A 20880-nucleotide genomic window follows, 5' to 3' on the forward strand; every position below is an offset into this window, starting at 1 on the left:
CAACTCAAGCCGTGTGGATTATTTGTGGATTATTGCTTTAGCAGCTGTTTAGACTCTCATTCTGATTGCACCCATCCTCTACAGAGGATCCATTGATGAGCAACTAATGTAATGCAAAATTTCTCTAAATTTGTTCCAATGAAGATCATATTTTTTTAATGGAATATTGCAGTGTGTAATTAATCTGTGCATATCATCATTATTATTAATATTTTTTAATTTGTCTTGCAACTACATCCCTTCTCTGATGACGTGTTCACTGGCACGAAGGCAGGAAAACAACTTCTTCCCTCCAGCAACCTGTCACTCACATGAGATCGCAGCAATTAGCAAACAACAACAATCTAATGATCCAATCAGTTCCTGATCAATAAAATAAATTCCCAGCCATTCATTTTTCTTCTCATTAGAGAAGCGTTTCACTAAGATATTCATCACAATAGAGAAGAAAGAAGAACAGAAATGATGATAAAATACAATGAATGACTGAATGAATTAATGAATTAATTAATTTGTTTGTATGTAATTAATGGCATAACACATTTAGAAAATAATTTTTATTAATAAAAAAAAGTATAATGCAATGTTGTTATGTGTGCATGAATTTATGCAACAGCTTCGTCTCACTCACATTACAACAGTTTTTTTCTCTCTCCATAAAATCAAATAAAATACTTACATGGCTAAATCAGTGCAATTAGAGGCTATTTTGATAATCCTAAATAATGTTCACTGGCACGAAGGCAGGAAAACAACTTCTTCCCTCCAGCAACCTGTCACTCACATGAGATCGCAGCAATTAGCAAACAACAACAATCTAATGATCCAATCAGTTCCTGATCAATAAAATAAATTCCCAGCCATTCATTTTTCTTCTCATTAGAGAAGCGTTTCACTAAGATATTCATCACAATAGAGAAGAAAGAAGAACAGAAATTATGATGAAATACAATGAATGACTGAATGAATTAATGAATGAATTAATTTGTTTGTATGTAATTAATGGCATAACACATTTAGAAAATAATTTTTATTAATAAAAAAAAGTATAATGCAATGTTGTTATGTGTGCATGAATTTATGCAACAGCTTCGTCTCACTCACATTACAACAGTTTTTTTCTCTCTCCATAAAATCAAATAAAATACTTACATGGCTAAATCAGTGCAATTAGAGGCTATTTTGATAATCCTAAATAATATCCTGTATAATATGAATTTAAAAACACAAACATTTCTAGTTTGGCATCAATGAAGTGTGGCAAAAAAAAAAAAAAAGTTGATAAAATATCTAAATGAATTTAAAAACACAAATCAGAAAGTGATATAACAGAATAATGCCTCATGTTATTACAACGCATACTTTAACATTACACAACCAAGCCATCATATTTACATAACATCCAGAGTTCTTCAAAGCACATTTACACCAAAATGACCCCAAAAGCATAAGCTCAGTTTAAAGACAATGAGCAAACCATGTTTTACATGCTTAAGTAAATATCAATGGTGTTTTCTTTGCATCCGTTAATTGCATTCAGCTTGAGTCGTATATAGCTGACTCATTACATTCAGTGCGGCTCCAGCTGTTTCAGGTGTAATTAATGCAAACTCTCTCAGACCCTTTAAAAACTCTCCATGTGGAGCGAGCAGAGGTTTTGAAGGACTAGCTCATGGATTGCCTTTCCTGCATGCTAATGCATCCAGAGCATGCAGTTGTTGACTTGAAAGGAAAAGAGGGCATACGCTAAAGAGGTAAACATGATCAATCCATAAAATGACCCCCGACCGGAGAGCAAGAGCCGCTCTAGCCAAGTAATCTCAGACAACAAAAACCCAAGTGGTCCCACCGGTACCATCACTGTCTGACATGTCTGTAATACACGTCTTCCACTCCACTGCAAGTGCTGAAGATATTAGGTTGGGCACCGAGGGACCTCTGACAACCGTCCCTCTAGCGAAAACAGTCAAGCTGAAGGACTAAATCAATGTGAGAGATGCTGCAGACATATTGAGCAAATAATTTCGCAAGTGCTGAAGATATTAGGTTGGGCACCGAGGGACCTCTGACAACTGTCCCTCTAGCGAAAACAGTCAAGCTGAAGGACTAAATCAATGTGAGAGATGCTGCAGACATATTGAGCAAATAATTTCTGGCTCATGCATGCAGCTTTCATACAAAATAGAAAAAATCATATGAGATATGACAAATGATAATCTCTTGCTTTTAAAAGACATAAAAAGCATGCAAAGAAACCCTGTTTATCTTTATATAAAGATTCTGGTTTGTCTTCTAAAACCCCTTTATAAGCATGACTGTGCTCTTTTAACGAAACAGGTCCTCTCCTCCTCTCTGGATATAATGTGGTTCAGCTTGATAAGCTCTAATAGGGGCACGTAATTAGACTCTTTGCATAGAGGCTGTCTCTACACAAAGAGCTCCGGCAGGTTCACCACAGCATTTTATTAACTTGACACTTTAACTTTAAGGGTGGAAAAAACACAGCATCTGAGAGTAAGGCTCAAATTAGACCAACAGCAGTAAACACAATTACCCACTTTAAAACAATACTGACACTAATTAGGCCACCAATGAATTACTTGAGAGTTCATGCTCTATCTCAAATAACACTGCAGCGCTTAGGAAAAAAGAAGATTGTAGCCTGACAAAATATTCATAAATTAAATACGTAAAAAAATAATATATATACAGTATATACGTATATATATATATATACATTTTTTTTGCTGTTTATTTGTCAAACACTTATACAGAAAAATAACATGAATATATGTATGTGTTTATCTGTGTTTGTTTTCATTATTAAGCATATTTAAGATACAAAGACACTTCAGAATATAAAGATACTGATGTGGAAAAAAATAATTAAACTTGCATGACAAGACTGTGCTGATCTGAGAGTCTGATAACTTTTAATAAAGATAACTTTTCATCTTTTGAAGGGCATTTTATCTGCTTAAATTGAAACATACCTGACAGACTTTTAAATTCCTTATTGCTGAGTGTATTAATTTTGTCCCAGGCCTGTGAATTCAAGCTACAACATTGTGTGTGTGTGTGTGTGTGTGTGTGTACAGTGACAGTGCTTTGTAAAACTTTTATAATTCAAAAATTATTTATCATTTCAATTCATATTAATTTGATTGACAAGTTAGCATGAATTAAATTATATGATTTTATAGATAACTCACTCTCAGATAATATAAGTGTTAATGATATTAATAAAGGATTGACACCATTTGTAAGTCATAAGTGATTAGATCCTAATATGAAGCCGATGTGTAGACATTTTTGCATACATACATGCATACATACATACAAAAATGAATGAATGAATGAATGAATTAAAAAACCCAACACCCTCCCTCTGCATATTTCACATATCACATAAATAATAGATATCACATTTCAAATAACACACTGTTTAATAAACACTTTAAAAGGTAACGAAATGCAATCAAAGTTTCAAACCTTGTCAAACTCATATTAGTATGTGATGGCTTGCACACCAAATGTGAATTTGTTGGCTATTATAAATGAATGAATGAATGAATGAATGAATAAACATGACCCCCTTTCCCATAATACATAAATAATATCACATTTCAGATAATACAGTTAAATAACTGAATATGCTATAATAAATAATCTGCTACATAGCCTACTTAAGATGTTAAACCTATATCAATATGCTATATAGTATATGGTTTGTTGTCTGCAAAATGTGAATTTACGTATTTATTTTGGCTAGTTCAAATAAACAAATAAATTAATAAATTCAATCCAAGTCCAGACACCCTCCTCCCTCTTGTTATCGTTTCTGAATCTTTTCCCATAATGCAACAGTCAACAAAGGAAGAGGGAGAGAACCGGGCTGTAGCCAAAGTGGCTAGTAGTGGCTAGCAGCTAGCACAAAAAAGAGGAAGAGAGAAATGGAGCTGTCATAAAACTTTAAGGAATGTTTCTCTCATCAAACGGGCAAATACAGCTGAGGAGAAAACAGCCTCGGCTCTTCACGTGCATGAGATGATGACAGACCATCAGCAGTGGGCTCTTGTTCGTGCGAGGGAGCTGTTAGATTAGATTAGCAGCTAGCAGTCTGTTATTAGCACGCTAATGCTAAATGCAATCCTCGTCGTCAGATTTACAGACACATTCGACCCAGATCCATCTTTCTGAAGGAAGAGAGGAGAATTAAACTCTATTTAAAGTGGTAAGTGGGTATAATTTGTTGTATGTACGACGTTAATATTTACACTCTCTATTTGTGTCTGATATGATGAAGGTCCCGTAGCCTGCTAACGTTAGCCAAGTCAGCTCATTTTAGGCCTGCTTTTTTTTGTTTGTTTTGCGAGACAAAGTTACAGAGATTGATCTGACAGTCCAAACTTTAAAATAGGGATGTAACGGTATGAAAATTTCATATCACGGTTATAGTGACCAAAGTTATCACGGAAACCGGTAATCGTTCCATCCCTACTTTAAAATGTATCATAATTGATTAATCTTTACATTTTTTAAGTTCTGTGTTGCTTTATGGTTATTGAGTTAACGTTAGATACTGTCGTATCATATGCAAGCTAAATGTGTTGATATAAAGGCCTGTGTCATTCTGCAGTAAACTGCTGTTTTTGAGGATTGTAAGAATGATTATAAGTAAATGCATTCAAAGCAATCATTTTTGGTTTTAAATTTTGTGAAGGACGTAAACTGATCTATTGATTTCATATCAACATATTATTTATAACCGCCTTATTATCCTCGACTAAAATGGTCGCATTTGCGACCAAAAATATTAGTTTGCGAGTGAAGTTTTTGCTGAGGTCGCCACTGGCGACTATATAAATTAAATGATGGCAAATCATTTTGATGGTGGATTGTATCCATAAAGGATTATGTGTTTATGAAACACATGTGAATTAAATTAAATTATATTCCAGTTATAAATGTGCTTCTGATTACAGATAGCCTGGGATTACAAAGATTTGTATTTGAAAGAAAACCAGTTCGATATCGTTTACAATTCTCGTTTATAATCATTACTAATATGGCTTCTTCTCATCAAGATCTTAGTCTATATGCTGTGTTCCGTTAATGCATGAACTTCATATTATTTGAAGCGCACTTGCCGTCCAGTAATCGCAAAAAGCTTTGTGCTTTGTTACTTTTTAATAAAAAAAAAGTATCGGCTTTAAAATTATTCCAAATTCATAACGAAATTAAAACAATAAATACAGTTTTGTTGTTTTGGCGCTCTTTAATGCGGCAGGCGCGTTCGCTTTAGCGCCTCAGTTCAAGCGGCAAGTGAACCCATTTAATCTTTCCCTTTACTACTATAGTACATAATAAACATGAATTAACATCAAAAGGTAGGCTATTTTATAAGAGAGCCTAGAGTTATTTTTACTTAACCTGTTGTCTACATGATTCAACTCCCCCTATAAAATTGCATTTTACTATTTAAGAAAAACAGACTGAAAGTGTGTAAGACATACACTCTTAAAAATAAAGGTGCTTAAAAGGTTCTTTATAGAACCATTTTTGGTTCCACAAAGAACCATTCAGTCAAAGGTTCTTTAAAGAACCATCTCTTTCTCAACTTTTTATAATCTGAAGAACCTTCTTTCGCCACAAAGGACCTTTTGTGAAACGTAAAGGTTCTTCAGATGGTAAAGGTTCTTTATGAAACCATTTAGACAAAAAAGGTTCTTCTATGGCATCGTGAAGCACCTTTATTTGGAGAGACGCACATGCTTCAGCGTGCTGCAACACGAAAAGCCCTTCTTGTGTTTCCATTAATAATGAATGAAAATAAATGAAGTGGATCAGCATATAGCTGCCATGAATGATGGGATGAATCGTGTCCCATGTGTAAGTCTTTTGTTGTAAATAGACACGTTCTGTAAAACCCTGTTTAGATATTTACTGTCATTGTAATGTATTTTCATGCGGCTGGTGTTCTAAATCTTGAGTCAAGTGATGCTTATGGTCCACGATATTGGTACAGATTCGGTGTAATTAACAATTCTTTGTGACTGTATATTTCAATAGTTGGAAAAAACATTTAGTTCCCACTTTAAGTGAACCTTAGTTCCCAGGTCATCTACAAGATGGATTAAAATGCTGATAAAGTCAAGAAAAGATTAGACATAAACACGTAACAGTATGACTGAAATGTTAAAATGTAAAAAATAAAATAAATAAAACACGTTTATTCTGTGGAACCTAAAAAATATTTTTTTTTTTCTTATAGGAGCCAATGGCTCCTTACTCGATTTTTTTGTCTGGAGCCCTGCAATGGTGGCCAACGGGCTGAAGGTCCAAATGGCAGTTTCAGAGCAGCTTCAAAAGGCTCTACACAATCTCAGCCGAAGAATAGGGGTCTTATCTAGCGAAACGGCCAGACAGAAAAAAAATACTGCCTGATATATCAGTCACAGATGACCTGAAGTGTCATTATAAATCAAAAAGTGTGAGAACCCTGCATGCTAAGTTCTCATGTGTCTAGTTTTCATGATGTCTTTTATCTCACCTTTTGTAGATGACGAAGGCTTTGGCGTTCACATGATTGACATTTCCCAGTCACATGGCCAGACCCTGCGGTTAGCATCCTTCGGTCAGCAGATAAGACCGTCCCATGCCCTCACCTGACTGGGTGTACAAGGATGAAGAAGATCAGTCTGAAGACGATCAGAAAGTCACTTAACATAAAGGGCAAAGAAGATGGGGATTTCGTCATGCTTCAGCAGCCATCTTTAGTGGCCGAGTTCACCAAGGATGACTCTCTCTTCGGAGGCTGTTACACCAAAGGGCTGGTAGGTTGCGATCTTAATGGGGAGGATGAGAAGGGTCATAAGAACCGATCGAAGAGCGAAAGTCTTATGGGCACTCTAAAGAGGAGACTGTCTACCAAACAGAAAGCGAAAGTCAAAGGAGGCTCCACCACGGTGGGCTCTGGAGATGATGACGACACCTTCTCTTCCTCGTCGGTCCCGATAAGCTTTAATGAAGTCAAAGCCCAGCGGCCCTTAAGATCCTCGTCCCTCCGAAGCCATCATTACAGCCCTTCTCCGTGGCCTTTCCGGCCAGTCGTCTCTGAAGAGGCTTGCATCAAGATGGAGGTGAAAGTCAAAGCTATGGTCCACTCCCCCAATCCCAGTCCCTCCCTCAATGGCATCAGAAAGGAGTTCCATGACATCCAATTAGAAGGTTTGTTCCAGGATCAGAGCGAGTCTCTGAAGGACATGGATACTCAGAGTGGCAACTTGCATTTGAACATTGAGGATCACGTGCCTATTGGACTCACACCTCAGGACTACATCCAGTACACAATGCCTTTAGATGAGGGAATGTACACAGATTCATCCCAGTCCTTCTGCTTGGATGGTCCCTCGCCAATGGACGTGATCGATCAGGTCGAATCTAACTCGTTGCACGTGGATCAGGGCCTGGATGACCATGATCTCATGCCATCGGACATTCTCATGGAGCAGGAGGTGAACGGATACCTTCCTGGTACTCCGGCGATGGTCCTTTCCAACTCCAGAGCCGATTCGAAAAGCGAGAGTCTTATGGGCACTCTAAAGAGGAGACTGTCTACCAAACAGAAAGCGAAAGTCAAAGGAGGCTCCACTGCAGTGGGCTCTGGAGATGATGATGACACCTTCTCTTCCTCGTCGGTCCCGATAAGCTTTAATGAAGTCAAAGCCCAGCGGCCCTTAAGGTCCTCGTCCCTCCGAAGCCATCATTACAGCCCTTCTCCGTGGCCTTTCCGACCCATCGGCTCCGAAGAGGCTTGCATCAAGATGGAGGTGAAGGTCAAAGCTATGGTCCACTCCCCCAGTCCCAGTCCCTCCCTCAATGGCATCAGAAAGGAGTTCCATGACATCCATTTAGAAGGTCTGTTCCAGGATCAGAGCGAGTCTTTGAAGGACATGGAGACTCAGAGTGGCAACTTGCATTTGAACATTGAGGATCACGTGCCTATTGGACTCACACCTCAGGACTACATCCAGTACACAATGCCTTTAGATGAGGGAATGTACACAGATTCATCCCAGTCCTTCTGCTTGGATGGTCCCTCGCCAATGGACGTGATCGATCAGGTCGAATCTAACTCGTTGCACGTGGATCAGGGCCCGGATGACCATGATCTCATGCCATCGGACATTCTCATGGAGCAGGAGGTGAACGGACACCTTCCTGGTACTCCGGCGATGGTCCTTTCCAACTCCAGAGCCGACACACCTTTATTTTCTCCCTCCCTGTCACCTCTTTCCAGCAACGATATTTCAAGGACCCTCTCTGGGTTCAGTGGTGCAGACTCTCATGTTGTCGAGAGAGTGAGGCACCACCTGAACTTTGACCCTAATTCCGCTCCCGGTGTTAGCAGGGTGTACGATTCTTTCCAAAGCAGCGGACCCATGGTTGTAACAAGCCTTACAGAGGAACTTAAAAAACTGGCCAAGCAGGGTTGGTACTGGGGACCTATAACTCGATGGGAGGCCGAGGAGAAGCTCATCAACCTTCCAGATGGCTCTTTTTTGGTGAGGGACAGTTCAGACGATCGCTATCTCCTCAGCCTGAGCTTTCGGTCACAGGGAAAGACGCTTCACACCAGGATCGAACATTCGAATGGCAGATTCAGCTTTTACGAGCAGCCAGACATAGAAGGTCACACTTCCATCGTAGATCTCATCGAGCACTCTATAAAAGACTCTGAAAACGGCGCGTTCTGTTACTCCAGATCCCGTCTGCCGGGGTCTGCCATGTACCCCGTTCGGCTGACCAATCCCGTGTCGCGATTCATGCAAGTGCGTTCGCTGCAATATCTTTGCCGCTTTGTCATCCGACAGTATACGCGGATAGATTTGATTCAGAAACTGCCTTTACCAAACAAAATGAAAGATTATTTGCAGGAGAAGCACTACTGAACAGACTGTAGTGGGATATGGTAATAAATTGCACTTTTTGTTGAGTGGCGCGTTCTCAAAACAGTTTACATATATGGAGGTCAGGTGATCAGTTGTGTAAATTTGTTGTTGCTCAGATTCAGTGTTTTACATTTTGCAGGTCTTTTCAGAGCAACGTGGTAAGTCCAGAAACTATTTAGTATTGGGATGCCATGCTTAATACACATATTCGTATTGATTATATGAATATGTTTTGCAGTGATGCTAATACAAAGCTTGGATTTGAAGATTGGATGTTGCAATAATGTGCTTCATTCATCAATAGTTTTGCTGTAGTGTAAAGGCCCTTTTACACGGTACGTGGCAGTCGCGAGTGTCTAGTTCATTCTCAATGGGAGACATGCAAAAAGCGGCAAAATGCTGGCGGTTTCGCTAGCAGCACGGAGGCAGAGCGCAAGCGGTGCTCGTGCACCCAAAATCCTGCCGCTTCCAGGGCACGGTGATTCATGGCAGGCGCCGCCAAAGATAAAAATATTTTATCTTTTTGTGAGCGGCAGCCGCGTTGATTTCAACCAATCAGTGAACAGATTACCAATAACCAATCATAGAACATTTAACTGAACTGCCTATTGGAAAAATAGAGGAGAAGAAGTGTAATAGATTTCCCAGAACTGTGTGACCCATCTAAAATCTCATACAGAGACATAAATAAAATTATATTTCATTCAAATTTTTACTTCAATCGTGACCTCACAGGTATGCTCTTTAGACAATTCATCAAAAACAACTTCACTTGTGCAACAAGAAAAAAAGGTAAATAATGACAACAATTAATGGCAGAATGACGCAAACACAAGTTTCCGTTATGTTTTACTTAGTTTTTAGTAAATACAAAGGTGATGTTGACAATTGTAACTATGGCAACGTCCACTCTGAGACCGCAACGCGACCACCGCCTCAACTGCACAAAACGCTTCCACTACAAGAGAAAGCGGCAGCCGCGCGGCGATTCCACTGCTTGCCGCGTCCTGTGTGAAAGGGCCTTAAAGGTGTGGTCACATTGGTGAAATTTCAGCAAAATTTCGTGAACAAAAAGTTATTTTCCATAGTGTAGCGATGTATGAAGCACAGCTATTAGAAGTCACCTTCAAACCAAGCAGTTTTCTGTTGGTCAGTGTGGCGAATATGTTGTGAAATCTGTGTGAGGAAATCTTTCGCAACTTGTGTGAAATTCCCAATCATGTGGATTCCTATTGAAATTACTGGGTTTTCGCCCAAGAAAATTCGCCGAACAATGATGCATGTGATCGCACCTTTACAAGAAATTTGCTTTTCTCTGGAAATATGATGTCAGCCACGTTTTTGGCAGGTTTTCATAGTTTTCCTTCTACAAATCGGTACTTTTAATGAAACTTGCGAATATGCTTTTGTTTTGGTGGAATACAGTTATCATGTCGAATGCTTTAAAGTTCGACAGACAACTTTTGTGAGAGAATAAGTATTTATTTAGGATTAATGCTTTACATTTATTAGAGGTTAACAGTAAAACATTTATTCGTCCGTTGGACTTTTGTAGATCTGTGCAACAGCAAATTCGCCACAAAATAGGACTGTGAATCATATCCAAAACAAATGTTATAGAATAATATTTGCAGAATGCCACAAATCTGTGATGTTATACAAAAAGGGAGCAGGTAGGGAACAAAAGAGGTTTTGTTTTTTATTTATTTTGTAGAGTGTGGTTCATACAGTATTCTGTTCTGTCTAAATCATTTTTGGCTCACGTACATTAAAGCAAAGGTTTATTATGGTTCATGAACATCTTATTTGTTTTGTTAAACATCATTTTAAGTATTTTCATATTCTAGTGCTGGAATTATTGGAATTGGTGACAACCTACCCAAACCTAAAAGCACAGTTTTATAGAGACATTTCGCTTGTTTATACTTGAACCATAAGCAAACTTTCAATTAATCTGCAAATTTCTCAAAGGAATTATGCATTCATAAATTCTTGAGTGAATATAGAAGATTTTTTTGCCCTTTGCCGAATGACAGAAGGCTTTCCTCACCCTCTGTCCTCCAAAATAGCAGAATGTCAGCCTGTCAGTATTTCATAAACTCTGCTTCAAGCCAAAAATGTTGAATTCAGACATTTGAGAATTTATACACTGTTGTGCATTTTGTTTTTCCCACGCCACCTATCCTCTTTCCAGTCACCTGAAAGGGAATTATCAGTTGCTTTTGTTTTCTTTAATGAGGGCTTTAATAGGGCTTCAGATAGGAAAAATCGTGGTCATTGGATGCTCGTCTTTTGTAAGAGTTAGTGGTTTTTGCGCATTGCTTAAATGATGCTGGGATAAATATGACATGAAATGGTTTAGCTCGTGCGCTCATATGAGTCGGCGCTGCTTGGCATTGGACTCCTTTGGGATAATCAGCAAACAGGGGAGCTTATAAATGTCTCTAGCTGGCATATTGAATGTGTGTGAATCAGAGCCAGAACTTTCTATTTGCGGTTTCACACCACACATGGTCTAAGGCTTTTAAGGGCCTTTATAAAAAAAGTGCCAACTGGTGTTCACAGAAACCGGTGAACAATGCCGTGGAAAGTATTCGTGAGACATCTTAAGGAGACTCTGAAGGTTAGCTGTCAAATAAACACAGTTTGCCATCTTTAATATTCATTAGTGAAAACATAACCCATAGAGTTAATTCCGTCAGTTGATAAAATGTTTGTTTTTTACGTAATGCATATAAGGGAACAGTTTGAGATGAAAATTGCTCCTTAACACACCTGGAAACATATTTTAAATGCTGTATCTATGTGTGTTTTCTTTTGGTAAAGAATATGATATTCATGTTTATTTGCTGTATTTGAACGGGCAAAGTTGCCATTTTCCAATTAAATGAAGGGTTTATTTGAATGAGTTGTTGGATGTCAGAATCACCTCAATTGTGTGTGTTTGAGAGTGTGAGAGTTGTGGTTGAGTAAGCAACAAAAAGCGGAATGTTTTAGGCAAGGCACAACATTTTCAATTTGTTGAAAATGCGTTTACCAGAATGTGGAAGTCGACAAATGCAAAAACTAAATGTGAACTGAAGTGTTTGACCGCAGCGTACATTGAATTTCCTTTAGTTTTTTGTTTTTATTCCCAAATGTGTGGCATAGTTAGAATAAACACTGAAAATGTTCAGTGTGTGAGAGCATTTGTTTAGAAAAGAAACAAAGTTGCAGGGACTCCATCACGTTCAGTATCATTTTCATGACCTTGTATGTATATCGTTAGATGTCGCTTGTTCAAAAGTATTTTGAACCGATGACAATTGAGCACTTAACAAGCTTCACTGAAATATCTATTTTTCTGATTCATGTTTGTTGTCCTTGTGCTGCGAATGAAGGTGAATGTTTACATGATGCATTTAATACAGATTAGTTTCTCTTTGTTTAGATCTCTTAAACATCTTGGTACAATTTTACAACGTATTTCTTTAATGTGTCATACACATTCGTGCTGCTTTACGATTATAATTGCCTTTTTAATTACAAAGTGGGGGAGACCGAATGTCACCTAGATATAGGACTATGTATTTACAATGACTTTGGTATACTGCTCCTGAGAAAGTCAGATGCAAAAATTGTAGTCAACGTTTTTAGTTATATGATAATAATGCTCTGAATTCAGTCCTTTTTGTCCAAAAGGGTCTGCTCACTCCAGTTTACATGGTCAGTTTTCCAAAGTCAGATCTTGTTTGTTGTTAATTTGAATGAATGAAAGTACCAATAGTGTTTTCTTGCACATTTGGATACCGTTAAAACATTTTTGTATCTGCTGGTATAAATTATGAATAAAAAATTATTCAAAGCTTTGTGTTGTGCTGTCTGTCTTTCATGCATTCTTTAGATATTAATATTAATTAACTTATTGAGATATTTTTGTAGATATTTAGATGCTTATGTATATATTTAATTATGTAGGTATTTATTTGGATACTTATTTAGATATTTAGACACCTAGATATTTGTCTTTCTTTAGATTATTAATTTAGATATTTGTGTATTTGGATATTTATGTAGATATTTGAATATATAGATATTTTGTATTTAGATATTTATTTAGATATGTTGATATTTAGTTCTTTAGATATTTATTTTTATTAAATTTATTTATTTAGATATTTTTTTTTTTTATGTTTAATTCTCAGTATATTGATGATGATTGGTTTTGGACTTTTTTCCCCCCTAACTTTTGTCAGACATACAGTATTTAGGGTGTATTTGTACTGTTTGGGTTCCTAATGACAAAAATATAGAATTAGGGCTGGGTAAAAAAATATTGATATCTCGATTATAATCGATTCTCAGTTTTACGAAACGATATCGATTCTTAAATTCCAAGAATTGATTAGTAGGGATGGGCGATACCCCTTATTTTGTTTTCGATACGATACCGATATTTTTCAAGGCAGTATCGTCGATATCGATACCGATTCGATACTTCTGCACTAAACTTTTAAATTATGAAATTTATTAAATTATTAAATTACTAAGAGTAAAATGGGTAATGAAAACCACTTAACTTTGTTTAAAACGCATTTAAAATTTTTCCCAGACATGAAAATATCCAAATAATGTGTCATTAGTAACCTTTTGAAATAATCCATTTTTTTATTTTTTTTTTGGAAAAGTGTGTGAAAAATTGTATTTTATGGTCAGTCACAATTGCAACCGGTGGGATAATGTGTATACTGAATTAACATATTTCTGCAGTCTTAAAAATTGTTATATATCTTAGCCCAGCTATTTTAAACTGTTTGATCACATTCTAGGGTCACTATTATGCATAGAAACAAAGTCTCCGATTTCAAATTCTGTCCATTGTATTGCAGTATTTAATCAATAAATGCCGTTTTGGCGCTGTTTTGTGGAGTGATCGCTATAGTCAATACGCAAGGCGCATGTGAACTGATCATCTACTCCACATTAATACCAGTTTCAAAATAATCACGACTAAACATCCGAAGGTAAGTTAAAAGAAAGAGTACAACTTTACAATCCGTATCCTGTCTCATGTAATCGCTCAATCAGTGTTTCAGCTGCGCAAAGACTTCAATATAACGGCTTGTAAACAATGTCTCTTAACGTCACATTTTGCTACCTCAGAAAAAAAAAAAACATATTCGGTGACCATAAACTCATTAGTCAGACAGAAAAATAAACTGAAGACTGAAGAGGGGCATTTTGCGGAATATATGCACCTATATATTCATTATAACTTTAACTGTTCTTCAAAGTTTAATTTATATTTTTTTATGATAGCCACCATTTAAATGTTTATATTTAAAAAACGAATTGAAGTAGAAATATTATGTAATTGTAACTTTTATTATAAAATCTTCATTAAGTGTAATTTAAGCAGTTGTGTAGCCTAAAAAATCAGTCAATTTTAACCTTCAATGTTATAGTAATGTAGTAGCCTACCAACTGACTCATGTATATTTTACAGCATTAAGAGATTTTTTTTTTTCCTTGAGAAAATTTTGCATGTGTACCAGATATATATCCAAAATAATCGATATTGAATCGAAACGAATCGCATCGCAAGCTTGTGAATAAGAATCGAATTGAATTGTGAAATTTGTGTCAAAACCCAGCCCTATAGAATATGCTTACAGTTCTTGTCTTTTGGCTCGTAAGGAACAGACAAATATTTCTTCTTTCTCTGGGTGCAAGATGTTTTATTCATGGTAAGGTGGTGATAAGTTGTCACACTAGGATGCCACCCTCATAAAATAGCACGTCCTTTTAAATGTGCTGAACTGAGTGAGTCAAACTTTCTGTGTGAAACGAAGAGGTTTGTTTTGATATACAGCGATATTCAGTTCTGTTTCGGGATATAATTGGTGCTATGGATCCGTCATATTGTGTTTTTAAAACCTGTTATCCACCCAATGTTTAGGTAAGAACTTCTTCCACGCTGTTTAATACATATTTCGCATACTGTTAGGCACATTTTTGTCCCTATAGTCCAAAAACTGATTTAACTAAAAAGTATTCATGACTGACTTCGTTAGCTATATGCTGTTGAGAAGCCCAAATTAAATTTGAATAGCTCCCTAGATTTGCTAGTGTTAAGTCAGTTTCAATTAGAGAGAGAAATCGCTGTTCGGTTTGTTTTTTAGTGGGTTTGTTTTTTAGTGGGAGTGTTTCTTTCTCTCGTAAGTCATCAATCAAATGTCTTATTTCTTAGATTTATGACTTAGCCGTGCCATCTGGTCCTCTGCATGAAGTTCCATTTGTCAGCGGATGATGAAGACAACTCAAATTACCCAGTGAACACAGCTATGGTTTAAAATGGCGTGGCAGAAGGAACTGTGGGTCTGCAGCATAATGATGAGACCCAAAGTGCCTGCTGGCAGCAGATGTTTTTATTTGTGTGGTATTAAAGGTTCGCGTTTGAGAGCAGTCTGTGATCCAATGCCAAAGGTCTAATCACCGCTGAAGCTATGGGTAACCTGCACTCATGACTTATTTACTGAGCATAATCAATTATTGGCTTGTACATTTTTGCTTTGGTGACAATGAGGTGGTTCTGGGTTACTGCCAGGTTGTTTAATGTTTAATTTAGTTTCTGAGTCAGTTTTTATTGTATTTGATGCTTTTTTAATGGATATGGGATTTACAGTTCTTTTACAATTATTATTACGTTTATAATTATTATTATAAGTAAATTCAAAATTAAATATTAAAAATCCAAATCAATGATTTCAAATGCTACAAGTAAATTTAGTCATCAAAAAATTATATTTAAAATGGGTTTGGGAAAAAAATGGAAAAATTCATTTTGAGATATGCTTGTTGCATTTAACAACACTGAAAAAAATGGTGTAATATTTACTTTGATACAAATTTCACTCAGAAATCGCTAGTAAATTTCACAAATAATTACAAAGATATAGCAAGTACACACTGAACACATTAAATGTGAAATTTTGAAGTAAAAACATTTAAATATTTTATTCAAAATAAAAAATGGTCCAATAATCTGTTTTATTTACAAAAAAAAAATACAAATAATTTTGTACATTGAGTGTAAATTAGTGTATTACTGTAATTCATTGTTTTAAAGATTAGCCTCAAGTGAGCGTTAGAGGTGAAGGTAAAAATATGAAAAATTAGGATGATCAATTAAATTTTTTTTGTTTGCAAAATTTTCAGATACACACTGAAAAACATTTGGCATAGAAACAATCTTACTTCACTTGGAAATTGCTAGTAAATTTCATGGATAATTACACGGCAATTAACACTGTATGTTTTATTTTCTCGTAAAAACATACTCCAATAATGTTTTACAAAAAATCTATGTTAGCCAATAACTGATATGAAACCAATGAATTCTGATGATTAGGATATAAATTGCATAAAAATGACATTTGCATGGAATATCCACATTAGATGTTGTCCCATTTTGAACGCCTCATAACAATATTTTAGGAAGAATTTTGTGAAAGACCAAAAAGAAACTACATTTTATGAAAAAACAAACAAACAACAAAAAACATGTGATTCTTGCAAAAGTCGGCTCCACAATCCTAGAACGTTGCTGGGTATTCTGAGTTGTTTTTAGCATACAGCAATACAGTTGCTAGGATGTTCTGGGTGGTTGCTAGGTGATTGCTTATCAAAAGAGCCCAAACTCGGGTCTCTAGATTTTGGTTTCTTCTTGTCTCAGCTGTTTTTGGACATGAAATGAAAGTCAGTGGGATAAAATAAATTCTAAATATCTTATTTTGTGTTCCACAGAAGAAAGAAAACCATGCAGGGTTGGAACGGCACGAGGGTGAGTAAATGCTGACAGAATTTAAATTTTTGGGTGAACTACCCATTTAAGTATGAGACATAGTCACTAATAAACTAAAGTCAATTGTCATTCAAGCTGGAATCCTGCCAAATAGAGTTGCAGAATATGGCCTTTATTACACCAACAGTCACATCTGGTACCTGAAGGACAACAGGTGACAAAGAATAAATAGACAGTGAGAGAGAGAGGCTCCAGCAGTGTTATGGTGACAATATTCTCTTCTCCCAGCGATCCGTGGATCCTCATGTGGCAAAGAGAACAGGTGGTGCCCATCAGGAAGCGGTTGGGGAGAACTCTCTGTAGCCGTACTTCAAGGAAGAGCACCCCACTATTGCTCCTTTAGAATCTGAGCCATACTGTTCGAAGAGAAAGATAAAATCCTAGCAGGTGTTCCTTTGTCAGGTTAGTCTCTGATAGAGTCTCGGGTGCAGGTATCTTTGGCATGTGTTCCCTTTGCTCCTATCCAAAGAGTTTCTTTCTCAGCACACCACTGATGGAAGCCTCATGGAAGCCTGTTCTGATTTTGCGATCACTTGAAATAACATGTTGCACCAGAAGTGTGCTAACAATTTACATAATAGTATCCACTGTGTGAATATTATGGTTAATACAGTTAATTAATGCGAACAGTTAGTAATGTCTAATATTAATTATGCATTAGAGGGATAGTTCACCAGCAAATGAATTATGTCATCATTTTCTTACCCTCATGTTGTTCCAAACCTGCATGACTTTTTTCTTCTTTTTTTTTACAATTGGTTTCCAGTTTCTTTACTTTTTTTGTTTTTGTTGCTCATTTATTGTAATTGCATGGGAAAAGGGTGACCAGATATGTTCCACATCTTTGTCCTTGTTTAAAAGATTTTTTAAAGTATGTTATATAAAAATATACTTAAAATCTAAACTGTAATTTTCGGATAATACAATATTGATTAAATAAAAGGCCACTTAAGTGTACTTAATAAGCGTACACATCCATTACTATATTTCTTAATCCATTTAATTACACTTTGTAACAATATGCACTTTGTAATAGTAATTTAAAATCATTGTTTAAATAATTTTTTAGTATTTTAAATAAGTACTTATTTTGATGTATTGACTAACATACTAAAGCACATGTAAAGTACTTTTAACTGTAACTGTAAATTTAACTGTGGTGTGTTATTTAATGCTACATTTAAAGTTAATATATTTTACATTTTCTAAATTGCAATTTCATCATTAAATATGTAATTGCAAATATATATATAAATAGATGACACGTTTCAGTAGAAATGACAATATTTTAGTTGATCATAAGTGCTTGTCAGTATATGCAGTACACTTCAAAGACAATAATATTTCAAAGACAAATTATTATGAAATTACATATAAATACACAAATCCCACTTAAGCTGGTCAAAAAAGGTCTCTAAAGTTTAGCTAATTGCATTTAATATAAATTTAAACTATAATACATTTTCATTTAATAGCAGTTAATGTGCGATGTGACCAAAAACATTATTTTCACACGTACTGTAAGTATATTCTTTTATTATTCTTTTTCACAGGGCATGCAGGTTTGAAACAACGTGAGGGTGAATAAATAATTTTTGGGTGAACTATCCATTTAAGAGCATGTTCTTCATTTGTATTCTTTACATATAATAATATATTTTTTATATTTTCATATAATGATTCTCTAACTTCAATAAATAAAACATTCGTTTTTTTTTATTATTTAAATTGGTCATCATAGCACTAAATAAAATGTAATTCATGCAAATGCATAATTTATGACAACACTACCAGAAATTGTCTGATTTAAGGTGTCAATTTAATCACAATGCCTGCTTATCCCTCACTGTTTGTCAAAACCGGTTTTGGATCTCCACCAATCCATTATCAGTATGTCACATAGTACTTAACCAACAAAGCCTTCACACCACAAAGTGTGCGTGAATCCTCTAGGCAGTGCTTCTCTGTATTACCTTTCTGCATCATTGCTGCTCTGTCTCCACCGGCGTTTACATGATCCGCAAATCTCTCAATCTACACAAGCCACCAGCAATGCGGCTCTGATTAATGATGCTCCGAACCAGCAGACATTGCAGGGTGTTGCCCTGTTTAGCATGCCGTACGTTTGCCTGTCTACTGTTCTAAATGTGCTTGCTTTTTCTTGGATTCTTTCACTATGCTTTCATGTACAGCAAATTTTGATGGACTATTATGGCACAGATATTTAGCCTGATTCAAGCCATGTGCATGTTGATTATAAAATCATGTATGTTAAAAATTTCAACTCTGAGAAGGGGCTTGATTTTATGTGTATCTATCATTGGCATCTATGTAAATGATATGTTTTGCTTTGCTCTGTTTTGAGTATCCTAAAAAGTCAGGAAGAGAAGGGCGGCTGAGTCTTAAAAAGGAAAACCCCTATTTGTCTTTTTAAAGGAATGCTTTGGATGACACATCTAAAGGGGGAGAGGAGGAGCTAGCATTGCTTTTAAACTCTTTTTCTAGCTAAAGAAACCCCTTGATATGGATATTTAAGAGCAAAAATAATAATCAGTGCATGTCTTAGAGATTACATATAGACAAAGCACCAATTAAAATGCATGACACTGTTGTTTATCATACAATGATGAACAATATAAATATGCTAACCAGGATGAAGGATTGCAGAATGTAAATCCAGGGATTAAAGCGAATTTCCGTCAGTTCATTAAAGACAGTCACTTGCTTCATTCCTGAATGATTCAGCCATTCAAACGAATCAATTGAATGAATGATTCAGTGATAAAATCAGTGACTTGCCGCCACCTGCTGGCCGATTTAGTTTCATTTTTAGCGTATCATTTCAGTTATTTAAATAATTTAATATTTCTGTATTCAACATTTTATGTTTAAAACATTAATCTCCACATTAATTTATTAATTTAATTGCACTCATGCCACCTCAGAGCCTCATTAAATGTCTGAAAATGTACCTACAAGCCACTTTTGTGTTCTTATGTGCCACCTATGTAGTACAAATTAATTTATGAATACTAATTTCATATGATTGGTAATTTATTTGTCTTATTCTACTTCTTATATTGCAGGGGTTAAAGCAAAAAAAAATATATATATATTTTGACTGACATTTTTTCTTTGACCAAACCCCATTCCTCAGCCATACCTGTCACACACCCAGTTTAAGAGCAGTTTTTTTCTTGTAATTAGGAGTGCTTGTCCTCCTAATTAAAAAATTTAGAAGCACCTTCTGATCAGTAATTAGCCTTCCTAATACGAGGTGACATTTGACTCCTTAAAGTGACTTAAAGGAGTATTTTCTTTTTACCTTTGTAATGGCATCATTTTCATCTATGTCAAATTCAAAAATGTATGTTTATAAGCTTTTTAAAATTTCTATTTAAAACAATATAATAAGAAGTAGAAGGTTTATTACATTACCCCCCGGTTTCACAGACAAGGCTTAAGCCTAATCCCAGACTAAAATCTAAGTCTGAGCTGTTTCAACTGAAAGAAACTTGCTCTGACTGATCTTAAAATATATCAGTGACTTTATTTTGTCTCAAAATGCACACCAGTAATGTTTTTTTTCTAAGGCACATTTATAAAAATTGAACTATGGCCTAATACTGGCTTAAGCCCTGTCTGTGAAACCAGGCCTAAATCAGTTAATGAAATACGGCTTTTAATTGTGAATTTAAGTTAAGTCTGTAAAACCTAAAATGTTGCTACCATATTTTTAACGGTGAAGTTCTGGCAACCACAGCTGCCGGTATTTTACCGTAAATTAAATTTTTTTTTTTACAGTGTAAGAACTAAAACATGACTGCAAATATCCTAAATCATATTTTTAAAACTGTAATGAGAAGATTCAAGGTTCTTCTGTAGTCCAGTATAGCTCTACTGTATGGTAAGTCTTCTGAACAGCAATCTTGGCAAACACTTATGTATTTCTGGCTCAATCTCAACAAAACAATAAAGTTCCAAGCGCATCAGAATGCTGAATTTGTGGAACTGTAAGTACACTGAAAAAATGGCAATGGGGAGGTTGTTGAATTTTTAAATATGCATTACTACAGAATTAAA

At 35.8% G+C, this 20880-nt stretch overlaps 1 protein-coding gene across 1 annotated transcript; it reads left to right on the forward strand.

Annotated features, from left to right (window-relative positions):
- The first annotated feature begins 3874 nt into the window (after positions 1 to 3874).
- LOC107741657 (suppressor of cytokine signaling 6-like) lies at positions 3875 to 10002 on the forward strand. The gene is made up of 3 exons (XM_016554428.1): positions 3875 to 4067; positions 4164 to 4234; positions 6563 to 10002. The coding sequence occupies exon 3, from the start codon at positions 6687 to 6689 to the stop codon at positions 8952 to 8954; it is 2268 nt and encodes a 755-aa protein (XP_016409914.1). The 5' UTR covers positions 3875 to 4067; positions 4164 to 4234; positions 6563 to 6686; the 3' UTR covers positions 8955 to 10002.
- Positions 10003 to 20880: the final 10878 nt, after the last annotated feature.

The sequence above is a fragment of the Sinocyclocheilus rhinocerous genome, unplaced genomic scaffold (genome assembly GCF_001515625.1).
Source record: "Sinocyclocheilus rhinocerous isolate Xijiao unplaced genomic scaffold, SAMN03320098_v1.1 scaffold100, whole genome shotgun sequence".
Classification (NCBI taxonomy): Eukaryota; Metazoa; Chordata; class Actinopteri; order Cypriniformes; family Cyprinidae; genus Sinocyclocheilus; species Sinocyclocheilus rhinocerous.

What these genes read in the sequence shown, in the direction of transcription:
- LOC107741657 (XM_016554428.1), top strand. Translation starts at nt 6,687, where the DNA reads ATGAAGAAGATCAGTCTGAAGACGATCAGAAAGTCACTTAACATAAAG.